Source organism: Cavia porcellus, unplaced genomic scaffold (genome assembly GCF_034190915.1).
Source record: "Cavia porcellus strain 051 isolate PalLab524CR breed Dunkin Hartley unplaced genomic scaffold, mCavPor4.1 scaffold_15, whole genome shotgun sequence".
Classification (NCBI taxonomy): domain Eukaryota; kingdom Metazoa; phylum Chordata; class Mammalia; order Rodentia; family Caviidae; genus Cavia; species Cavia porcellus.
In genome coordinates this window covers 10274218-10297672 of record NW_026947498.1, presented here as the reverse complement: position 1 = coordinate 10297672, position 23455 = coordinate 10274218, and the positions used below count along the sequence as shown (strand labels likewise).

Below are 23455 nucleotides of genomic sequence, written 5' to 3'. Positions count from 1 at the left end.
CGCGCTGAGGTCAGAGGCGGCGGCCGCGTACCGAGCGCCTGCGCTGCAGCCGAGCGTAGCCCAGCCAAGCGGTGTCGCTGCCGCCGCCGCCGCTGCCCGGCATGGAGGGGGACTGTCGCGTGCTGTCCATCCAGAGCCACGTCGTCCGCGGCTACGTGGGCAACCGGGCCGCCACGTTCCCGCTGCAGGTAGCTGCGTTGCGTAAGCGCCGCGCGAGCCGTGTCCTTGCGGGCTCCGCGCGCCGCCGGCCGGGCGGGTGACAGCAGCGACACGCGGGGGCAGCGTCCGAGGCCGGTGCCCGAGGCCAGACCCACGCGTGTATGGGCGGCGTTGGGGGCCGGCCGGGCTCCGGGGCCTGCGGGCGTGGCTGCTGGCTTGGAGGGTGGAGAGGCCCAGGCGCCGGGCAGGGGGCAGACACGCAGCGTCCTGGGCCCGGCTCCGTCAGCTGCGGGGTCATCCTGGGCCTGCAGACGGAAAGTGGAGTCGAGTGGCAGCGGAGTGGGGGTGGAGAGCTGCAGGGTTCGAGTCCAAAGGGACGCGTGGCTGGGTGTGGGGCCCCACGGGGAGCTGTGCTGAGCCTCGCCCACGCTGTCTGCGGCCAACCAAGGCGACCTCTGGAACACTCAGGGCGCGCCGGCCCCAGCGTCAGCTCCCCGAGACAGGAGGTCAGGGCAGGTCGGGCGATGGGCAGGCTCACTGAGGTGGCTGTGAGGTAAAGAGGCCCTGAGCCGCCCCGCCCTCCTGGCGAGGGTGGGGTGGGTGGGGATGAGGGGTCCTTCTGTCCCCTTTTCCCTCTGTCTGCTCTCATTCGCCCGCACTTCACCTGCCAACCTCCTCCTTCCTCTGCTCCCCAGGGTCGCTCAGCAGGACCCTGCTCTCCAGTCCCCAGTCTGAGCTCTCTGCCCCCACACCCAAAAGGAGTTCCTCCTCCAGCCACCTGGGGGAGCCTCCCGAGGACCACCCTAACCCCCTGTTCTTATCTGGGCCCTCAGCATCCTCACCTGTGAGCTCCACAGTGTCCCCTCCCAGTGCCCTGGGCAGGGGAGCAGTGAGATGGGCAGTGGCGGCGGCGCTTTAGCCACCCAGAACACACAGCAGAGGCAGGGCATGGGAGGAGCCTGGAATTCCTTGTGTGTGGGGCAGTGAACCCACGGGGCAGCACCTCAGCAGAGTGGATCTGCTCATGGTTTTGGTCAGTGTCACACAACTCTGCTGAGCACATGGTTGAATACAGAGAAGAAAAACTTGGGAAAAGGGAAAGGGGGGGGAGATGACTGGGGCCCTGGCAAAGACCCAGCCAGGGATCAGCAGTTTTGTCCCAGGGCCTGGACTCTGAGCCTCCCCTGCAGACCAGGCACAGTTGTGGGGGCATGAGGGCTCCCCGAGCCCTTTGTGATGGACACAGTAAGTGCCATAGGCAGGAGCTCACACCAACACCAGTGCTGGCATAGCCTGGCAGCCTGAAATCCCTCTGCTCCCAGCCCAAAGGCAGCCACCTGCTCTGGACAGAATCTTGACCCTGTTTCTGGACTTTTTGTTTCTGGGCCAGAGTCCAAGGCGAAGTTCTGTGGCCAGAGACAATGTGCTCACGTGAGCAGTGTTGGCGCCAGGGCAGAGTGACCCACAGTCTGCAGAGCTCCTGCCTCTGCCCCAGCCCTCTTGACCCTGTCTGGGGAGGCTTCTGTCACTCTGGCCCGAGACTATGGGGTAGAGGAATGACTGAAGTTGGGGTGCCCTCCTGCCTACCACCCCCCAGCAGACATCCCAAGACTGTTTCCATTTGTGGTGCCACAATGGAGCCCTGGCCAGTTTTGTGACACCCCCAGTCCCTTTTCTCTGGCAGAAGGAAACCTCAGATTTGACCAGGGCCCGTGTGTGTCTGTGTAGCCTCCTGACAGTACTGCCCGGGAACTTCAGGTCACATTTGAGTTTTCAGGGGCCAGCATGCCACTGACTGGGTAACTTGCCCCAGGAATTGAGATCTGAGGTCAGTGTGGCCAGCCCTGTTCCTCCCCTGGCTTGTAGATGCCTTGCGCTCCATCTGTCCCTTGGTCATTCCCCAGTGTCCCCTCTCCTTCCAGGGACACTTGTCACTGGACTCAGCACCATTATACGGACAGCTTGGGGACCACAGCCTTCCCTTCCTCAAAGGATGGCTTCCTGTCACCAACTCCTGAGCCTTCTACTAAGCCCCAGCCAGGCTCTTTTAGATCTTTTTCAAGCGTTCTTGGGACTCATGCTGGACCCCACCAGGGAGTCTGCCTGGAGCAGAGACCTTTGTAGACAAAGAAAGGTTCAGGATCTTAAGAGGAAACCTCAGGATTATCTGGGTGGCCTGAATGTGTTCACTGCAGGACAGATGGGCATCACATGTACTGAGAGCCCTGGCCTGGCAGCCTGGGTTCCTCACCTGTGCTGACTCTTGCCCTGCAGGGGACACCAGCAGGGCATCCAGGGCCATTGTGAAGGGGACATAAGCACCTGCAGGGCTGATCTCTACTTGGGGGAGGGCCCCTGCTGGGTATTTGCACCTCGTAGACCTCCCTCCTGCTGACCTGGTCACACAGTGGGCATGAAACCTACACAGAAGCCATGGGACCAGACTGTGCTGGCTGCTCAGGTCTCGAGCCAGCTGTGAGTGGCAGGCAGCGTGGATGTGGGCAGGACAGTGCTGTGGATTTCTGTGGGGGCCCCAAGAGCGCTTCTCCACCTGGGGTGCTTCTGGGAGCCTGTGGCTCCTTCTCTGGGAACTGCAGTGTGGCCCTGCAGATTTACAACGAAGTGCTGGCCCTGGGCAGAGCCTACCTGGCATCACAGTCCTGGCAGTGGGCCCCAGAACCTACCTGTGGGGCCAGGGCTGTGATGGTGGAGGCCAGGTACACACAGGGGATTAGGTGACCTGGGTCATGGGGTGAGCCGGGGAGAGGGAGATTGGTTCAGGGGACATGGGCTGTTTCTGAGATGTTTACCTTGGAAGCTGGACATGATGGTGCACACTTGGGGTCCTCGACTTAGGAGGCTGAGGCAGGAGGGTCATAGGTTCCATTTCAGCCTGGGCAACTTGGTGAGACCCTGTCTCAGAATTAGAAAGGGCTGGGGGTATGGCTGGCGCATGGGCTGTGGGTCCAGTCTGTGTGCCAGTGTGAGAGCATTCCTGGCAGAAGTCACTGAAAGACAGCTTGGCTGAATTTCGGTGCTGGTTGTAAAGAGGGCAAGCCGTGGGGGGCTGTACTGAATCTGGGGCGGGAGGGGAGGACGCCCCTTCCAGAGCCATGTGCACTGTGCTGGGGTCTTGCTGCTGCCACCAAGGCCCTGCTCTGTCAGCAGTGTCCTCTGTCAGCGGGTGGACCGGAGCCTAGGGCCTAGCGCCTCTGAGCCCTCAGTGTGCTGCTGAGACCACTGCTCCAGGCCCATGGGAGCTGTGTGCCTCGGGCTTGTCAGGCGAGATGCAGGGAACAGTGTGGACTGCGGTGGGGTACCAGGTGGGTACCATGTCTGTCTCACATCCATGGTGTGGGGGTGCAGGCCCTGAGTGCCCACGTGGGGTTGGCTTGTGCTGCCCAGGCTGGAGGCAGGGTCTCCATGGGGCCCCAGGGAGGGACCGGGAGCATCCGGCCCCTGAGTGTACTGTTTTCCAGGAGCTACAGAGCAGTGGGAAGTCCCAGGAGGGCGCCGGTGCTGAAGGCTGTGTGACAGTGGTCCACAGGGTCCCCTGTCTCCCTCAGCGTCCCTCCTGAGACTCCTCCTGGTATTTTTGTACCATGATTGACCATGGGAAAAACTGCCACCGTGAAGTGAGGCCACGGTGTTGGCTTCGCAGCTGTTTGCTAGGGGAGTGGAGGAAGGTGGCCAGGTACCAGGGATTTGCTCTTAGTAGCCCTCAGCTTCATCCTCAGCTTCATCCAGCCCTCAGCTTCATCCTCAGCTCTTTTCTGTTATTTCAAGTCTGGTCTCAATCGCCAAGTTGCTCAGGCTGGTTGGGAACCTGTCTGCCTCCTGCTTCAGCCTCCCAGAGTCCCAGGGTGACAGATGTGCACCCTCACCCATGCTCAGCTGATTCAGAGCTTTCCAGGGTTCACAGTCACCCACCAGCGGTGTGGACCCACTGACCAGTGGGGCTGAGGCTGCGGGGTGTCCTGCTCTGACTCTGGGACACGGCCAGGGTCTGGGCTTCACCTTGGGACCTACAGTGAACCCCCAAAGGCAGGATAAAAGGGGTGTTCCGTGGGTTGGGTGCAGCACACACATGGGGTGCTGGGCAGGCTGGGAGCATCACAGGTATAGGTGTAAGGCTCTGCTGGCCGGCCTGGGCCAGGGCTCGAAGCTCCCGCAAGAGAGTAGAGGCGACTTTAGGCTGTCTTGGTCTTCTGCCGGGCATCTTCTCCTTGTCTCTGTGTGTCTGTGTGTCTATTTCTGTGTCTCTTTCACTCCTTCTCCCTCCCTCTGAGTTTCTATTAATCTAGACTGGCTTGAGCGTGTGATCCTCCTGCCTCAGCCTCCATTGCTGAGATCCCAGGCTGACCACCCCTTGTCCTGCAGGGTGTGTGCTGTTTGTAACTTCTGCTGTCTTCTGGTGGATGTTTGAGGCTAGTGTGGGCTGAAGTGGAGGTGGGTGGAGCCTGAGGGACACAGCATCTGCAAGGCCAGGTGACGAGCCCTTCGCCCGAGTTGGGGAGTCTTCACGTTGACTTTGGGTGTGAGGAGAACCAGGAGTTTCCTGGGGCCACGGCTGCGCAAGGCCTGGGGTGCTCAGCACACTGCTGACCACTGAGGCTCTAGCCTCGTCAGAGCGTGTGGATCCCCTCTGTCCCCAGGCGCGGTGTGATATCCTGGGAAGGGGTCATGGTTTTACCCACAGAGGGGCTACGTGGTGGCCTCTTCGAAGTCCCCAAGTCTGGGGTTTCCTGCGAAACTGGGTCGCTGCCCCCAGGGCAGTACATGGGCGGAAGTGGCCTGAGGCAATCCCGTTGGCCTCCTCATGCATGACTGTTCTCATGCAGGGTGACACAGAGGACATCACAGTTTCAGGACTCAGGTCTGTTCCACATACTGGCTGTGCAGGTGACAGGGACCCATGAGGCAGGGACATGGCTGTCTGGGGAGGAGAAGGAGCAGTGCTTCTCCCTCCCTGTCCCAGAGACACCCCTGCTGGGCAGTGATGCACAGTTTCTGGCAGGGTAGGTTTGAGATTAGCAAGGGATCTGGGTCCAGACCTCCTGAGCATGGCTGCAGGTTCAGGTCCGATGAACCAAGGCCCTGGGAATGCTGGAAGTGATTTAATAGCGGTACTTGGAAGGGAGACGCCTGCCCAGGGCTCCGCTATCCGCTGAAAGCGGACAGTAGCAGCTCATGGCTCAGGATTAATCATCGCACCTGGAGGCGGCAGGCAGAAGCTCCTGGCAGGGTGTCCAGGCATGGGCTCTCCGTGGTGCCAGCCTCAGCCACCAAAGTCACTTAAGAGGTATAAGAGCTGCAGCCCGGCAGCTGGTCCGGAGCCGCCCACAGAGTCGGGCAGGTGCTGGCAGAGTGCTTTAACACATGGGGAAACGAGGGGAATGGGACTACTAACTCCTGTGGCATTGCTTTACTTACTTTTAAGAGGAGGCAGATTTATTGTAGAACAGGAATGGAAGATGGGGACAGAGTGGGGGCTGGAGACCAGGAATAGCTCCCGAGGCAGAGGATCCCAGGTGGGTTCAACAATAATGCTGGCTTAGACATTTTATGTTTTACTTTTTAAAGAAATAATGTTTGACATTCTTCTTTTTTTTTTTTTTTTTTTTTTTTTTTTTTGTACTGGGAATCAAACTCAGGACCTAGAGCTTGCCAGGCAGGTACTGTGCTGCTGAGCTCCATCCCGGCTGGCTTAGCCAGTTTAGTCCACCCTCAGTGAGCTCCAGCCCCAGGCGTATGGTCAGTGGGTGGCTCACTTGGAGAAGCAAGGTATAGACCATCCCCGGGCTCCCAGCCCTTCCTTCATCCACCTGTCCATCCGTCCATCTGCCCACTGGCTCATCTCCCCACCCGTCCCACCTGTCCCAATGAGGGGAGGCCCCAGCCCTGTGCCATGTTTACCCAGAAAAGGTGACACTTAGGTACCGAGCATGTCCACGCACCTGGCCTTTGCCCCACCTGCCTGGGTCCTGGCTCATCTGGACCTGCAGGGAGGGACAGGCTGCTGGGCTGCTGGGCCAGCTCTTCCCAAGGTCTGGGTCCTGGCTGCCCCACCACAGCCCCTTGGTAGCACCTGCAGTGTGGGACACAACGGCTGTGGGCGGCTCCAAGACCTGCCTGGGAGTCTGTCTCACTGGGGAGGGCTGGAGACGGTTCATCTCGCGTGAGCTTTGAGGAAGGGAGTTGTACCAGGAGAGGATTGAGGCTCAGGGGGACATGGGCCAGGCAGGCAGGGAAGGTGGCTGGACCTTGTGGCCTGGCCAGACCCTAGGCTCTTGGTTCCCGGGAATGAGACTGGAAGCCCCCACAGTGGTATGGCCCATGTGACTGTGCAGGAGGCCAGCTGGTCTAACCCTATCATCAGAACCAGGTACGGTCAGAACCCCGGCTCTGGGGGCCAAGTAAGGTCACGCTGGTGGCAGGCCCTGCATCACCCTGGGCTCTGGTGGGTCCACCTGAGAGTATGCTGCTCCCCCCACCTGCTGAGCCTCCTCCCTGTTGGGGAGGGAACCTTGGGTCTTCCCCTGCCATACCTGGGAGCTGGCTGGATGTTCTCCGGAATGGCTGCCTGCAGTGACACAGTACATTCTGCTGCTGGGGGACCACGTGGTGGGGTGGCAGAGGCCTGCGCTAAGTCCTGTGTCTACTGCCTACACCTCTAGGCCTGGAGTCCCTGTGTGACCCTTTCCGGGAGTGGCCTGGTGGCAGTGAGTGTGGGGAGGGGGTCCGGGCCCTGCAGGGCCTTCCGCACCTCCCTGCAGACAGGAGGGCAGAAAGAGCTTGGGGAGTGGCCTCAGCGGCACCCAGGGTACTTACTTCCCGGGGGCTCCCTGTGCTGTCTAACTGGGGCAGAGCTCTCCTCAGGTGGCTCCTAAGCGCTGCTGCACTGGGCGGGTACCCCTGCTCCTGGCCACCCACACCCGGCATTTCCTAAGTGTGGGAAGAGAGGAAGAAACTCTTCACAGGCCCTGTGGCCCAGGAGTGCTGGTGTCTCCCATCCCCATACCGGTGACTTCCACACAGGCTGGCCTGGGTCCTCCGTTCCTGCAGACTGGTAACGTTCCTGCAAACTGGCAGTGGCAGGCAGTCATCAGGCACCCAAAAGGATGCAGAACCCCTGCCAGCCTCTCATGCCACCCTTGCTGTGTCTTCCAGGTCCTGGGGTTTGAGATCGATGCGGTGAACTCTGTCCAGTTTTCCAACCACACAGGTGAGGCGCAGCTGGAGGTGGCCGTCTCCCAGACGCTGTTACTCTTTTGAGGCCCCATGGGATGCTCCTGCCACCTCCAGCCTCCTCCTGCCGCCAAGGGGCCCTGAGGTGGCCTTGGCCCAGGGTGGGGCAGCAGGGCCCGGACTAGAGGTGGCTCTGCAGCTGTGTTCTCCTGGGCCCTGCCTGGGCATGTCTGCCCTGGGAGCCCCGGAGCTGGTGGACTGGCTGACATGGCCCCTGTGCTGCCCTGTGTGTCTTTGCACCTTGGGCTGTGGCGGCCATATCAGGGGGCCGTGTCCTGGGTGTCATCGTAGAAGGACTTGGTGGCTCTACCTCCCTGTTGCTAAAGCACTGGAAGCAGCTGGCTGTTGCCCTAAAGTGCTGATTAAGGACACAGGAGGAGCCCACTGCCCTGTCCGGGCCCTGACATGGCCTCCCGGCCTGTGGTTCACTCCTTGTAGGCTACGCTCACTGGAGCGGCCAGGTGCTGAACTCCAGTGAGCTCCAGGAGCTGTACCAGGGCCTGAAGCTCAACGCTGTGAACAAGTATGACTACGTGCTCACGGGTGAGGCCCCCAGGCTGGGCCAGGCCCTCACTTCCCCCCCACAGACCTGTCATGTGGTAGGGAGGGGCAGGTGTTGGGACGCTGCCTGCAGGAAAGTCTGAAGTGCTGCCCCCGAGTTTTGCATGTCCAGTTCCCAGCTGAAAATGGTGTCTTTATGCTTGGTTAAAAGTGCCTGCCAAAACGCAAAAGCCTTCTTGCTTGTTTTGGGAAGTATGTGGTGTACCTTGGTGACTTGGGACTGCGGGAGACCCCATGCTGGCCCAGGCCCAGTCTCAGGTCCTCCCACTGCCCCACAGAGAGTGGGCTGGGCAGTGCCAATGCTGCTGGGTGCCCATCTCAGACCATGCTAGTTCCGCCACAGGCTACACGAGGGACGCGTCCTTCCTGTCCATGGTGGTGGACATCGTGCGGGAGCTGAAGCAGCAGAACTCTCGGCTGGTGTATGGTGGGTGCGGAGCTGTGCGGCAGGGGCCCTGGGGGTTGAGGAGCCGTGCCCACTTGTTTGCCCAGAGCCACCCTTGCCCCATGGCTGGGGCGTCTGAAGCCCAGTTCTGGCCCTGCCCTCGGGCTGTTCGGGGCTGCTCTGTGTTACTGATGTGTGGCTGATGGACGGCACTGTCTCCGCAGTGTGTGATCCAGTGATGGGTGACAAGTGGGACGGTGAAGGCCGCATGGTGAGTGATGGGCAGCCCTGGGTGGGAGCCACTAGCTCCTGGTAGGGGGCTGTGACCTGGCGCGTGACAGGGACCCTGAGCTCCCGGGAGGGGGCTGTGACCTGGCACATGGCAGGGACCCTGTGCCACTGCACTGGGCCCCTGTCATGTATCCCAGGAGCTTCTCCAAGCATGGTTGTCTCCTGGAAGGTAACAGCCAGCCCAGATTTGAATTTCCTGCCACTCGTGTTTCCCCACAATCGGTGAAAAGTGTGGAAATCCCTCTGCACTCACAAACTGCAGAGAGACAGGCCTCAGGTGGTGGCCCCACACCTGTCCTGTGGTCAGGTGGGCACCTGTGGGCCCAGGACGCGTCACATGGGCCTGTCCATCATCACTGTGGGTTCACAAGCTCGCTGGCCAGGTGTGGCCTATGCTGGCACTGGGCACACCTGGCCAGTGTCTGTGGTCAGTGGTTTGGTTTTGTTTTGTTTTGTTTTGTTGTCTTTTTCCTTTTTATCAGTACCGGGGATTGAACTCACGACTGCCTGCTTGCAAGGCAGGCGCTTATGCCTCTGGGCTAAATTTCCAGCCCCTTGTGGTCAGTGTTAAGGCCAGGAGAGGCAGGTGTCCCAGGGCCCCATGCAGCAGCCTGCTCCCCACTTCCTGTGGACCGGACTCTCCTGGGTGGGTCAGGCTGCATTTCCGGCTGCATTTCCGGCTGCATTTCCCTCCTGAGCCAAAGTCCAGGTAGACACAGGCTTAGGTTCAGGTCAGTAGAAAACCTGTACCATGCAGGTCTAGGAGCCCTAGAAGGACTGGGAACACCCTTCTGCCAGTGCCCACAGAGCAGGCACAATCCTGTCAGATCATGCGAGGCTGGGGCGTGGGGTCTTTTTTAAAGAAGTGGTAGCTAAAGGAAACTGGCATGTTGCTCACAGCACAGAGAAGCTCAATGGGGGAGGCACCCAAGAACTCCCTGGGGGCCAAGGCCCACATCCCACCCCTGCATTCCCACCCCACACCGGCCACCTCCCCCCAGGGCCCCAGCCCTGCCCTCGGGACTGTATGTCCCCACTGCTGTGCTGGGGTCTTGTGGCCAGGCTGGCAGGGGGGCTCTGGGTGCACATCCTGCTGTCCTCTCCTTCTGGTGTGATGACCGCCCTGTCCCATGCACAGTACGTCCCGGAGAACCTCCTTCCTGTGTACCGAGAGAAGGTGGTGCCAGTGTCGGACATCATAACCCCCAACCAGTTCGAGGCTGAGTAAGTACAGGGAGCCCCTTGAGGACACCACAGCTGTGCCCTGGCTCTCAGGGGTCGGTGGTCGGGGGTCAGGTCACGTGGGTTGTCGGGGTGGCCCAGCTCCCTCTGGGCTCTGCCGTCCTGAAGTGTCTTCCTCCACAATCCACTGCTTTGGGTTACAGGCAGGCAGGACACCCAGGTCTCCCTGGGAATCCAGAGGAGCAGGGCACCCTGCCTTTTGGGGGGTCCCTGACTTACTGAAAACCAGACACTAAGCAGGAACTGCCTGTTAGCCAGGGCTAGCAGGGGCAAGGCCACCCTGTGCCCTTGGGCCATGAGCCGGGTCCCCCAACCCTTGGTTCAGCTGCAGGTAAGGCTTCCTAGGCTCCAGCAGCAGGGTTTGCCCCGCCCATAGTGGGGGTGGCATCTCACCTGGAGGATCCCGAGCTGCAGGGCCCCCAGGAATGTGTGGGCCATGTGAATTCCCTCTGCACTGCAACCCTCACTGGTGCTGTGAGTGGGTGAAAGCCACACTCTGCTCTGAGCCCCACACTCAGCACAGTGGCCTCCGCTCCTGAGGCAGCGGCACCAAGGCAGCCCAGGTTGAGCTTGACCTGCTCCCCTGCGTTCCAGGTTGCTGAGCGGCAGGAAGATCCATAGCCAGGAGGAGGCGCTGGCGGTAAGGACCCCAGCCCCAGAATGGGCTGGGGGGGGCGAGGGGCTCAAGTCCTTCCTGCCCCAGCTGCTGGTGCTGTGGCTCCTGGGCCTTTGTCACTCATGGGGCCACCTCTCCCTGTGTGACTGTCCTTGAAGCCCCAGGGAAAGCTCTGGGCTGGCATGGTGCCAGGGGTGGGGTGCTGGGGCCTGTGTAGTGTTGTATGAGGGGACCAGGGGTGAGCAGGCCTGTGCAATGCCAATGCATACCAAGTGCCGTGTATGACACCCAGAGGCAGCTGTGCTGAGGACGGGAGCTTCCATGATGCCAGAAAAGCCAGCCCAGAGCCCAGCCTGGGGGCGCATACATGTCACACAGCACCCTGGGGGCTGAGGCAGGAGGGTTGCCTATTAAAAATCAGCAACCTAGGCAATTTAGCTGACCTTGTCTCAAAAGGAAAAACTAAGAGGGGCTGGGGGAGGCACCAGTGCAGAGACCCTGGCCAGTGGAAGCAGGCCGGTTTCAAGCTGCTGGGGTCAGGACTGGCTATCTGGCTCCTTGCTCAACGTTTGGTGTGCAAAGGCCCACTGCTGTGGCCCAGAGCCCTGGGCACTGTCTCCCTTTCGATTATCAGCCCTCCAGCAGCAGGCCAGACCCCAGCCTTGGCTCTCTGATCCTTGGCACCAAGTGCAGTGAGGGTGGTGGCCACCTGGGCTCTCCGTCAGTCTGGACTTGTCATCAGCCATCATCCTGGGCCACCTCTACCTGCAGGTGATGGACGTGCTGCACTCCATGGGCCCTGACACCGTGGTCATCACCAGCTCCGACCTGCCCTCCCCTAAGGGCAGTGACTACCTGATCGCTCTGGGCAGCCAGAGGACGCGTGAGTGCCCCCGCCTGCCCTCCTCCAGCCTACCTTGAGGTGTCAGTCCACTGTGATCCCAGAACTCTGGGAGGCTGAGGCAGGAGGAGCACAAGTTCCAGCCTCAACAGCTTAACAGTGTAGGGAGACCCTGTCTCCAAATAAAAAGTTTTGAAAAGGACCAGGGGTGTAGCAAAGTGCAAAGGTCCTGTGTTTAATCCCCTGTAATGAAAGGAGTTTTCCGCTCAGTAGAGGAAGGTGGTGTCTCACTCAGCGAGTGGTTAATTCCCAGAGCCCCTGATGGTTCTGAGAATGCTCAGGCCGAGGCAGGTGCAGGACAGTCTCTGTGTGCCAGATACCAGGGAGGCCGAGCTGCAGCCCCAGGAGCCACTGAGCTGCAGGGTGACCTCGGCCCAACCCCTCTGGGGCTGTTTCTGCTCTGAGCCAGGTGGCTGGTCACTCAGGTCCCCTGCCTCATCCTCTGGATGGTGTCATAGTGATGCAGAAGCTAGGTCACACGCTTGGCTCCTGGCACACACACACACACACACACACACGTATGAAAGTGCAAGTGTGTGCACACTCAGTACTGCAGCCCTTGGCAAGCTGTCCTGTGTCTCCAAGGCCATTCTGGTGGCTCCAAGGTTCCAGTTCCTCAGCATCTCCCTTGGGACAGGTAGCAGGGACACCGTGAATGCTCTGAGCCCTGACTCCTGGCAAAGGCACCCAAGCTCTGTGACCCTCATCACCAAGCAAGGCAAAGGCCTGGGCTGCTCAGAGCCCGCTAACTGGCTTCTTCCATCCCCTCCAGGGAGGCCCGATGGCTCCACAGTGACTCAGCGCATCCGCATGGAGATGCGAAAGGTGGATGCTGTCTTCGTGGGCACTGGGGACCTCTTTGCCGCCATGCTGCTCGCGTGGACACACAAGCACCCCAACAATCTCAAGGTCAGTCCCCTACACCCTTCTGCCCTCCCATTGTGCCAATGGGGAACTGGCCAGGGCGCAGTGGGAGGTGGTGCTAGCCCCCACCCCGTCTGTCTGTCCCTCCCCGGTCCTGGGAAGCAGGCTGACTAACCTGAGTGCACTTCCCTGGCCTGCAGGAACTCAGGGTGCAGGCCCAGCAGAAGTACACTGTGGGCCTGGTCCCACCTGCAGGGGGCAGCACGGTCCTCAGTGCCGCACTCTGGGTTTGTGGATGGACAGGAGGCCCTGGAGACTGGCTGGCCAGGGTGAGGGACTGGCGTGGTGGCCATCTGCGGAGGTCTGCACGCCTCCCTGCTTGTGTCCTCTCGCAGAGGCCCAGGGCAGAGCAGGCTGCCGTGGCCGTAGTGATTGAGGGTGTTGGGCTGGGCTCCAGGGTTTCCTGCACACCATGCAGTTAAGTGAGTAATGAGCTCCTAGTTCAGTGGGGCCGGGGAGTTTGGCCAGCCCTGTTGCTCTCCTGAGCCATAGCCAGCAGCTCTACGTCCCTCAGCGCTGTGGACAGTAAGTGGGTAAAGGGCACAGTGGAGAGGGGGTGCCCGGCACCACAGCCCTGGCTCCCCGCTCTGGTGCTGCTGAGTGACTGCCGGAAGCAGGCCTGGAAAGGCACCCTGCACACTGGCCCCAGGCGTGTCCCTTGCCACATGGGGCTGCTGTCCCTTAGAGTGGAAAGGGGACGAGAAGGCCCAATACCTCCCTCAGGATGTGTACTGCTGGGCACCGTGGCCCCAGGCTAGGGTGTGCTCATCCCAGTGAGCCCCCTGGCAACTCTGTGGTTCCATGGCTGGGATAAAGAGCACAGCAGCTCACCTACAGCCCCGGGGAGCCCCAAGCTCAACGCCAGACCCAGGCCCCCTTGCCTTGTGACCCCCCAGCTGTCCTGGAGGACAGCGCTGAGCCAGGTCTTTGAGTGTAACTGGCAGCATCAGGAACCTTGCCAGCTGGTACCCCAATGAGGCCGAGTCTCTCTAGGACTCCCAGGCCTTTGACCCTGACATCACACCCTGGGCAGGACCACTTTCCCCATCGACTTCAGAACTGACTAACTGTAAAACCCTGGCACCAGCTTGTGCCAGGCAGCGTCAGCAGAGGCCTTGGGCGCCCAGGGCCTCCAGTCCACAGGAAGTAGGTGATGTAATGTGTGGAATGTGAGTCACTTGATCTCCATAACAAAATCCCTGAGGTTGCCAGGCGTGGTGGTGCACAGATCTGTGATCCCAGCACCCAGGAAGCAGAGGCAGGAGGATCACCAGAAGTTTGAGGCCAGCCCGGGCTGCATAGTGAGACCCTGTCACAAAAAAACAGAAAGGAAAAGAAACTTGCAGGGCTCACAGGTGCATGCAGAGGGAGGTGCTCAGCTCACAGCATGGAGCTCCAGCCCCCCTGGATCGGCCCCATTGCTCTGGGCCAGTGGTGGCCACCAGAGGCAGAGAGAGGGAGGACGGAGCAGTGCATGGTCTCCTTTGAAGTCCATGCACCCAGAGCCCCAAAGGCCTCCCACACTGAGGGACCCTGCCCACCCACACTGCAGCTGCCCCCAGCTGCTCCCTGCCAGGCCATCTAGTGTGTGACATCTGGGCCTGGCCCATCTGGTGGGGGCTGTTCCCTGGTGACCCAGGGCAAGCAGGCAGGAGGGGAGTGTGGGCCAGCGTGTGTCTCATCCCTGCAGGTGGCCTGTGAGAAGACCGTGTCGGCCATGCACCACGTTCTGCAGAGGACCATCCACTGTGCCAAAGGTGCCCCAGGGCGGTGGGAGGTGGTGGCCCACTCCGCTGCAGGGGGAGGTGGGGAGGGGGCACATCTCAGGTTTGAACCCCCCCCAACTCCCTTCTTCCGCAGCCCAGGCTGGGGACGGACAGAAGCCCAGCCCGGCCCAGCTAGAGCTGAGGATGGTGCAGAGCAAGAAGGACATCGAGGACCCCAAGATTGTCGTCCAGGCCACTGTGCTGTGAGGACTGTGCACACTTGTCTGCCACACACAGCGTCAGTGTCTCTGTCTTGTCCCTGTGAACCCTGTGACGTCCGCCTTAGAGCCATGACCGAGACTCCACATCTGTCCCCTCTTTAGTGCCGGGTGGTGCCAGTCTCAGTTTTGAAAATGTACCAGTCATCACCATGGTGGTGACGTGCGCAGCCCCTCCCTATGCGCTGGGCTCAGGTGTCCTGCGTGTGGTGGCCCGCCCGCTGCCCTGCGGATCCTGGTGTCAAGCCACTGGCTGCCCCAGCCACAGAGCCCCTCCCACATGGGCTGGCCAGGCGGCCGCTGACTTCATGCCGACCTGTGTGCTGTCTCTCTGGGCTCTGCCTCTCCATTCCTGCGTTAGAGTCTCTCGTCATCTGCTGCCCACTGGGTCTCTGGGTTGCCCCGGTGCACAGCCCAGGACCATGCAGAAGGTTCCTGTCTGCGTACTCTGGTGCAGCTGGGTGTGGTCAGCACTACAGCCTCTCTGGACCCAGCATGTCCTCACAGCAGGACTTCCTGTGGCAACCTCTAGATACCTGCTGCACACATCGAGGGATGTGCTGCTGTGACGGGGGCTGCCTATGGGACCTGGGGTGTGGGCACTGTGTTTGTCACTCTGCTGGTAACAGAGTGTGGAACAGGATAGAGTGTGCACGGGCAGGGACAGAGGACAGAGGGGGCACCTGCCTCCCGAAGACTGTCAAGACCTTGTCCCCATCTCCCTCCTGCCGCAAAGCTGACAGGGAGTCCTGCTCCTGCCAGGCCATATGTGGCCCCGTGGGCGTGGCACTGGCTGGCAGAGCTCAGGCAGTGTCCCTACCCCGTTGCCAGTTGGGTCATCCAGGGATGGTTGTGTGTGGGGTGCCAAGGTGTGCTTTCCTGAGGGTATCCGTCTGGAGAGAAGTGGGGCCAGGGCAGCTGCAGGACAGCAGGTGCCCAAGTCCCTGCCCCATGTCCCGAGCACCCCCACTGCATCTGGCAGGAAGGTGCCTCCCATGGCTTGTCCTTCCCCTTGTAGGGATGGGGCTCTGGTGACTGTGGCACCATCTGAGGGCACAGGTGCTGTGTGTGAGGCTCTCGGGGAGGGCCCTGTCCAATATTGAGTCCCTTGAACCATTCCGTATGATGCAACCCTTACTCCCATGTCTCACACAGAAGGTGACAAGTTGTCTCTGGAGAAATATGAAATCCTTAGCTGTGTAGCTTGGGAGACTGAGCGGGAGGAAGTTGGAGCCCCTGAGAACTGGGGGCTTGGTAGGACCGATGTTAGGGATAGGGGCGCAGCCTGGAGCGCAGCACTGCCCAGCACCACACACAGAAGGAGAAGGGCGGGTGCTTCCTCGGAAGAGGTGGCCCTGCCTGACTGCCATCCCTGGCATGAGACTGTCACGCATGGTGGCACCCTGGTCTGGCTCCCTTGGGTGCGTTTCCACAGGATGGCGTGGTGTTCCCGGGCCCATGAAATTTCCCATCTGAGGAGACACATGGCCCGAGTCCTGGATGGAGTCGCCCTTTGTGCTTCCCACAGTGCCACGCAGGATGGGTGCGGCTTGTGCTGAGATAAGCACCCTAGGGGCCCTGTTGCCTGCTCAGTGCTAGGGGACAGCATTTTAACACTACCTTAACCCAGACCGTGTGAAGGAGCTGGCGAATATGGTCTTTTTAAATCAATCTTAAACCAGTGCTCCATCCTGCCCAGTAACCGTGCCTCGGTTGGTCCTTTTACAGTCTCCAGGGATTGTAAATGGGTGCCTCTCTTCATGTCCTGTTCCTGACGTTGTTGGAGCCAATTTTTAAAACATTTGGTTTCACATTGAACCAAGCAGGCCCAGCCTTGTCATGCTGCTGGGCGCAGGAGGCTGCTTTGCAGCGGAGGTGGTCTGCAGCACCAGTCACCCCATCCTGGCAGCACCCGTAGTGGAGCTCGTGCCTTGTGTCCCTCAGGATGACGGTGCATGGCGGCAGGGGTTGTGGGGCGGGGTGGGGGGGGCTGTGGCAGGCTGTGTGGTCACCATGCTCCAGAGTACAGGGCTAGGAGGTGACAGAACCCTTCCCCATATCCTCCCTGCCCTTCACAGGGTCACCAGCTTGGGGACGGGGGGGAGGGGGAGCAGCGGCGAATCCGTGCTGCTCTGAGGTGTCCTGGGACCAGCTGTTCCCCTGGGCCCCCCCCCCTGTCCATCTTTGGGACCAAGGAAGGGGGCTGAAGTGCAAGGCAGGGAGCACAGAGCTTTGGTGGTGGCTTCCTGGGGACCATCTGCCCTCACTGTCTTCTGTCCCCAGAAATCTTGCTGCCAGGTGGAAGGGCCTCCAGGAGGCTGGGCCCTCGATGTGCAGGGCCAGCATGAACTTCTGGCCAGGGAAGCCTTGGACTTAGGCACCAGAGGTGCAGAGTCTTCTGCCCCTTTCTGTTTCTCTCTCTGCTGTGCTCTTCTGGCCCCATCAGCAGGGGCCACCTTGTGCCCAGAGGTGGGCAAGTGGGTGCTGCAGGGTCCCTGGCCCACGCCCTGGTAAATTTGCTGTCAGCTGCTCTTCTTGGGGGGCTTTTGAAATGTTTCCTTTGTGCTTGCTTTGTCCTTTGCAGTACCAAGGGTGGACCTGGGGAGCATGGAGCTGCACCCCAGCTCCCACTGTGAATGTTTCTCACCACCCCCAGGCTGGCCTTGAACTTGCGACCCTCTGAGTGCACAGGTGACCCGTGTGTGCAGGTGCCTGCCTGGGTTTTTGGTGTGCATTCTGTGTCCCCAAACCTCACATTGAGCCCAGCATATGCATTGTCACCTTGCCTGTGGGGCGGTCCAGAAGGGTGGGGGGTACCCTGCCTGTTCATGTGACTCCCACTGTCTGTTCTCTGAGCTCAAGCCTGGTGGGAATGCCCACTCCACACACTCTGAGGTCTGACGGTGAATACTGTGAAGTCTCTGGTGAGTAAAAGGCAGGCCTAGAGGTGTTTTTCTAATTGTCTGGAGATACAGTGTTTAAAAAGATCCCAGCCAGTTGACCCAAGTAGGCCCTGTCCTTACATAATGCCAGGACAGCATAGTGACTATGCCCCAGCTCCCTGTGGCTGTTTCTGGTCTTTTTTGCAAGGGGAAGTCTGGGTGGATGGGAAAGACCTTCCATGGCCAGGGCTGTGCACCTGGCCAGTGGGACATCTCTCTTGCATGTGGGCCCTGCAGCCCAGGCAGAAGGAGGAGAGCCTGTGCTGTCCCCCCCTGGGCTGCTAGAGAAGCTGGTCCCAGGTAGAGGTGAGGCAGCACCTAGCCAGGTCTGGAGCTGGGTCTGTGGCTTCTGAGGTCACCAAGTTGCCCTGGAGCCAGCAGACCAGAAAGCTGCAGGTGTGCTGGAGCTGCCAGTGTGTCCCTAGGGGGATAGCTGGAGCCGGAGCGATACCCACAGTGCACCCTGGGTCTTTGTGGTGTGCTTGTGGGAATGGGAGGGAGTCACTCCATGCTGTCCTGAAGGAAAACATGCAGTCCCTGGGGACCCTTCACAGCTGCACAGCCTCCAGGTAGGGGAAAGCGTCAGCTGGAGTTTCATCCAATCACTGCAAAACTGGACCAATGGAGCCAGGGGCTCTGCTCCTTTACCTTGGAGCAAAGCGCAGGTGGCCACAGACCCTGCTGTAGGGGCAGAGTCCAGGGTCAGGTGGTCAGGGAGCCCGGCGCCACCCTCCCCATGCCCACCCCACACCCTGTGTTGTAAATGTGACTCCTATGCTGCCGTGTAGCCGCCTCTGTGTTGTGCTGGTCCTGTTGACATCTGTGATTACCCACAAATAAATATTTTCATCACTGGTGCGGTGGTACCATGGCCTCTTATTCCCTGTGTCACCTGTTGGGGGCTGAGCTGTGTTACCCACCAGCCAAGCAGCAGTGGTCGGACGAGTCTCCTCCCCATGCAAGAAAGAAGTCCTTGCCCCGCCCAGTGTGGCCAAGGTCCTTGGGCCCTGCCCTCTTTGTCACTTTTAGGGGTTCCTCCAGGAATCCCCGAGGGGTGTCTCGGGACTGAGGAGGACGTGGGGGCTGCTTCTCCCAGCTCTTCTCTGCCAGATCCTGGGACCTGAGGCCTGGCTTCTGCTCCTTCCTGCCCTCAGTGGTGATAGTGGGATGACGTTTGCTGCAGAGGCCCATGAGGAGGTAGCCCCTATGGACTAAGCGTGGCCACACAGGAGAGGGCTGGGTGGTGAGTAAGGGCTTCCAGCCACACCCCCAGCTCTCTGCAGAGCCCTCATGCTGCTGGCCAGGTAGTGGGCACTGGGGACTCCCAGCAGACAGAGGTCAGGCCCCGGGTGCAGGGACACGACACTCTCAGCTGGAGCCTTAGCCCCGTGAAGCGCTAGCTTCTGGCATGAGTGAGACCTGGAGAGCCGGCGTCCTCACTTCTGCCCAACCAGGGACAACGGGGGCCCACAGTGTGGCAGGGTAGAGCAGGGACAGGCATGGCCTCGGGCAGCCCAGGAAGGAGAGATGCGGTCTGCTACAGGCGGCCATGTCCTCTGTGCAGATGCACAGCTCACCCATGCAGACACGGATGCACCTGGCAGAGTGAACAGGGACAGGGGCAGTGCTGACAGCTGCCTTGTTTCCTGCGATCTTTTAGGGCTGGGACTTCAGGAAAAGCTGGCCCACCCCCAAAAGGGCACTGGCCCAGTCCATAGCGAGGATCTAGGTGTCTCTGGTGGGTAATCAAAGTGTCCTTTGAATTCTCTGACGTCTCCTTTATCTAGGGAGTCCTGTAAAGAGCACCACTCTGAGTCTCTTCAACTCTCCTTCCTTCCTGTCTGGATTTGCTTCTCTGGCTGCCTGGCCCAGCCCCTCTGCCCAGGGGCAGCCTGCGTGCACCGTAGGGCCCCAGCCGGGCACTAACAAGGACAAGGTGAGCAGCGTCCTTGAAGGGATGACTCCTGCGAGAAGACACAGGACTCACAAAGAACACTGCACTCCCCAGGGGCTTGGGCCAGGCTGACCCTGTGTAGACCCTGATTTGGTCTTCCCTCCTGCTTGGCTGGAGCCTGGCCCAGCAGGGTGCACTGCATAACAAATGGGGGTGTGGAGGAGACACAGGGCAGCTCCTGGGGATGGGGGCTGGCTCTCCAGCTTCCCACTCCACTCAGAAAACGCACACCGGCTGCCCGGCACCTGGCAGGAAGTGTCCCATGTGCAGTGTGACCCTCACCCTCTCCTACTGGCCAGGAACACAGCCATTTGACCACCAGACGTAGGGGCCCAGCTCCACCCACAGATGGCACATCCAGGGGGCCGTGGCAGCGCCAAGGTCCTCAGGCACCTGACCTCCTTGCAGCCACTTCTGTAAACCAACAGGGGTACTCTTGGTTGCAGGGCCAGGCTCACTGCACCTCCTTCCTCTGCATCCCACTACGGGAGGCTTCCTACAGTTTGCTCAGAATACTGCCGTGGCCGGGTGGTGTGTGGCTGTAATCCCAACACTTGGGAATCTGAGGCAGGAGGGTCACTACAAACTGGAGGCCAGCCTGGGCTGCACAGTGAGTTCAAGACCAGGCTCAACTCCACAGTGAAACCCTGTCTCAAAGACAAAAAAAAAAGAATGCCTCCCGTTAGAAGCGGTGGGCTCCCCTCACACGCTGTCTCTCAGCCACGCTCAGAGTGAAACTGTGGCCCAGCATGGGGAGCTCATCATGGAGCTGACTTACTGGCCTATCTTTGCTGTGTGGGGAGACTGAGCTGGAGGACAGTGCCCAGGGCCAGCCCAGGACCATGACTGGGACGTCAGCCCAGGCCCATGGAGAGTCCTGGCTCTCACGGCTCTGCCGTGACCTGGGGCAGACACCCAGGCCCAGCAGCACTATCACACTGGCAGGGATGGAGCTGTGTCAGCACCAGCCATGCTTTCCTGGGCACATCTGGCTCCAAATGAAGAAAAACATCTGACATGAGGAGCCATCCATAAAGACTTTAAAAATATGTATTTAGAGGGAGATCACATGGTGCCTTCTGGATCAATATGAGATCATTCACTGGGAGGGGAAAATCACACAAAGCCATTTTCCAACCACAGAGTAAGAAGCTGCTCCCATGGCCGACTGGCCCAGCAGGATGATTTACATCATGGTCCCACACCCTGGCTTGCAGGTAACACAGAGCTTCACAGGACGAGGGCCTAGAAGTAGGCCAGCTCGTCGTGCCTGGACTTGTTGGTCTGGTAGGCGGCCAGGACCGGGGGCTTATTCTCGTGCGGGAGGCTCTCGAACACCCGTAAGTGCAAGAAGTTCTCTTCCCCAACATCCACCTGGAGAGAAGGGACCGTGAGGACAGGGCCGCACCCACCCCACACAGGCCACTGGGTCAAGGACGACTCCCTATCTGGACAGGACCCTGAAGCTGGTGCTCCTGTGGTGCCCCCTGGGCAGGCCAGTGCACACTCATCCATGTACCCACATGTCCAGAGGCCGTGAACCCCCAAAGCTGGGGAAGCCCTGGGACCCCAGAAGCACTGGTGTCCAAGACCACCCAGGACCACACCCACCTTGACAAAGTAGTTGGTCCCCGCCACCACCTGGTTCTTGTAGGACACGGCCTTGAAAACTGAATACTTCTGGTTCTCCTTCTCTTCAAGCTGGGCCTTCACCTAGGCGTGGGGAGGAGGGCAAGGCTAAGCAGATCCCCACAAATGACACCCAATGCTGTGACACTGCCATGCCTCACAGCAGAGAGGGAGGAGCTTCATCTGCTCCACCAATGAAATGCAAGAAACCAGTTCCTTTTGGCTGCCAGCTCCCCGATGCTTGCTCAGGACGTCCCTGGATGTTCTGTGGGCTGCAGGACATTTTAGGGTTTTTATCACTGCACTAAAACCCAATGCACAAACTCATACCGATTTTTTTTCACTGCGTATGCAAACATTTCCACAGACTGTATGTCATTTTTAACCAACCTTCTATTTATTATTTTGTTGGTGCCAAAGACTAAATCCAGCATGGCTCCACCGCTGCGCTGTATTCCCAGCCCTAATTTATTTTTTAAAACAAAATCTTTCCTGTGAACCCAGATCTCAAATCTCATTAGTATTTCACCTTCCACATCCTAAGCACACCTGGCTCCTCTTCACTGTTCTGCCATGGTTACCCAGGGCTCTCCTGGCCTCTGTCATGACAAACCATGCAGCTGGGGGACACCATGCAGGGGGAAGCCTGCCTCCGGGTCTGAGGTGGACCCCAATTTGAATCAAAACAGTGAACAAGCATCTCACTAGATTCCGTTTTCTAGGGGCTCTGACCTTCAGGTGCTGGTACTTTTATATGGAGGAAACAGCAAGTTGGTCTGTTCCAAAGACAATTTTTTTTATTGGTACCAGGGATCAAACTCACAACCATGCGCTTGCAAGGCAGGCACTTATGCAGCTGAGCTAAATCCCCAGCCCCTCAAAGACAATTTTTTTTAACGAATGCAGGTGAAAAGTGCCGTCCCTGGCTGCCATCACAGTGCATGGCCAGGGACTCACAGAGGACTGAGTTTCCAGCCGGAAGACACCAGTAGGAGGCAGCAGCCTTGCTGGAAACAAAGGAGCCGACCAGCTGTAGGCAGTGAGCCATCCAGGGTAGGGTGACTCGGCCACCCAAGGGTGGCTTCAGTGGGAAAGGTTAGAGTCTGGGAAGAAAGATGATGGCCATCTACACTCAATGCATCCCTGGGCCTGTCTCAGTTCAGGGCATGCTGCAGCTGCACAGACAGCACAGTGTGTCACAGCCATGGAGCTGGCTGAGTGACACCTGCCCAGACTGAGAGGAGAGGACTTCTCTCAGGGGCACAACAGGAATCTGCAGGAACTGGACTATGGCGGAAGGGGCTCAAGGTCCAGACTGACTCTGGGGACAGGGGCCAGGTGGACTGGGCTTCCCACAAGGCCACAGGTTAGTGCATTACCAGCCACAGGGGATCAAATGGGGTGAAGGGCCTGGGAGGCACAGGGACCCAACCAAGCTGGGGATCCCAAGTGCTGGTCCAAAGGAAAGACCTGCTGTCCTTCTGACCCAAGGCCAGGCTCTGATCTGAAGTCCCCTCTGCAAGTGGGAGAAGGATCAGGACCCAGAACACACTGATGCAGGTCAGTAAGAATGGCACCATGGTAATGCACACTTCTCATCTCAGCACCTTCAAAGGATGAGGCGGGAAGACTGCAAGTTTAAGCCCAGCCTGGGGAACATGCTGACCTAGCAAGACTCAACGTTTCAAAATAAGAACAAAAGGGCCGAGGGTATAACTCAGCGCGACGAGCCTGGGTTCAATCCCCAGTACCCGCCACATGATTTCCGCCACCTGAGACAGTTCTCCCACCCTGCTGAGTAAAGGAAGGAAAGACCACGGACTGAGACATGGGCGCGGCCGCGGGCAGCCCAGGGGTGTTCTAGGGCAGTTCTGCTGGTCCTGTGGGCCTGAGTCACCAGCTGACTGCTCTCGGACGGCCCACGCCACCGGTGCTGCAAGCGGTGGCTGACCACAGCGGGGAGCGGGAGGAGAACCAGGCAGAGAAGTCATGGAGGGGGCCTGCCCGACCTTTGGCCCACGCCCTGACCCTGCAGAGAAGGGTCCGGACCTGGGCAGCGCGTCCTGCACCTGGCTGGCGCCCTCCCAGGGTCTGGCTGACACCGTGCGGCAGGGAAACCGAGGCACGGAGTGGGGCGCAGAGCACTCCTTTTCACTTTGGAGAAAACTTCAAACTCGGGAGTTCGAAACAGCGCTGAGTGGCAGAGGGTCGCCTGCGCCCCCGCCGCGGGGTCCCGCGTTCCCGGGCCGAGGAGGTCTCTCTCCGGGCCCCAGGACCGCGCCTCGCACCCCAATCTCACCGCGTCCACAAGCTTCTGCGTCTCTGCCGTGGCTGGCTTGGCAGCAGAGGGTGCCCCGCACATCATGCTGGCGGCGAGATAGGAGGTCGAGGCGAGTGAAGCGGCCCCGAGCACCCGCGGGACAGTGTTTATGCGCGGCGGCCTCGTGACACGGGCGGAACAGCGGGGTGGGCGGGGCCTTGTCCCCAGCCCAGGCCCACACCCCAGTTTTTGCCGGCGCCTGAACAAGTACGCACGGACTCCTACGCAGGACGCATGCGCAAGCACAGACTCGCACACAGGCGCATGCGTACGCCCGCCACCGCAGGCTCCCGCTCGGA

General features: G+C 59.9%; 2 protein-coding genes across 2 annotated transcripts; one reads left to right on the top strand and one right to left on the bottom strand.

Moving 5' to 3' along the window:
- Positions 1-18109, top strand: Pdxk (pyridoxal kinase). The gene is made up of 11 exons (XM_003463946.5): positions 1-188; positions 7330-7384; positions 7846-7950; positions 8312-8395; positions 8578-8624; positions 9783-9868; positions 10481-10526; positions 11274-11385; positions 12176-12312; positions 14018-14084; positions 14188-18109. Exons 1-11 carry the CDS (start codon positions 102-104, stop codon positions 14298-14300), a joined length of 939 nt encoding a protein of 312 aa, XP_003463994.1. The 5' UTR covers positions 1-101; the 3' UTR covers positions 14301-18109.
- Positions 18110-20239: 2130 nt separating this feature from the next.
- Cstb (cystatin B) lies at positions 20240-23363 on the bottom strand. Its single transcript, XM_003463947.5, has 3 exons — positions 23136-23363; positions 20819-20920; positions 20240-20581 (listed from the first exon to the last, which is right to left on the bottom strand). The coding sequence occupies exons 1-3, from the start codon at positions 23199-23201 to the stop codon at positions 20453-20455; spliced, it is 297 nt and encodes a 98-aa protein (XP_003463995.1). The 5' UTR covers positions 23202-23363; the 3' UTR covers positions 20240-20452.
- Positions 23364-23455: the final 92 nt, after the last annotated feature.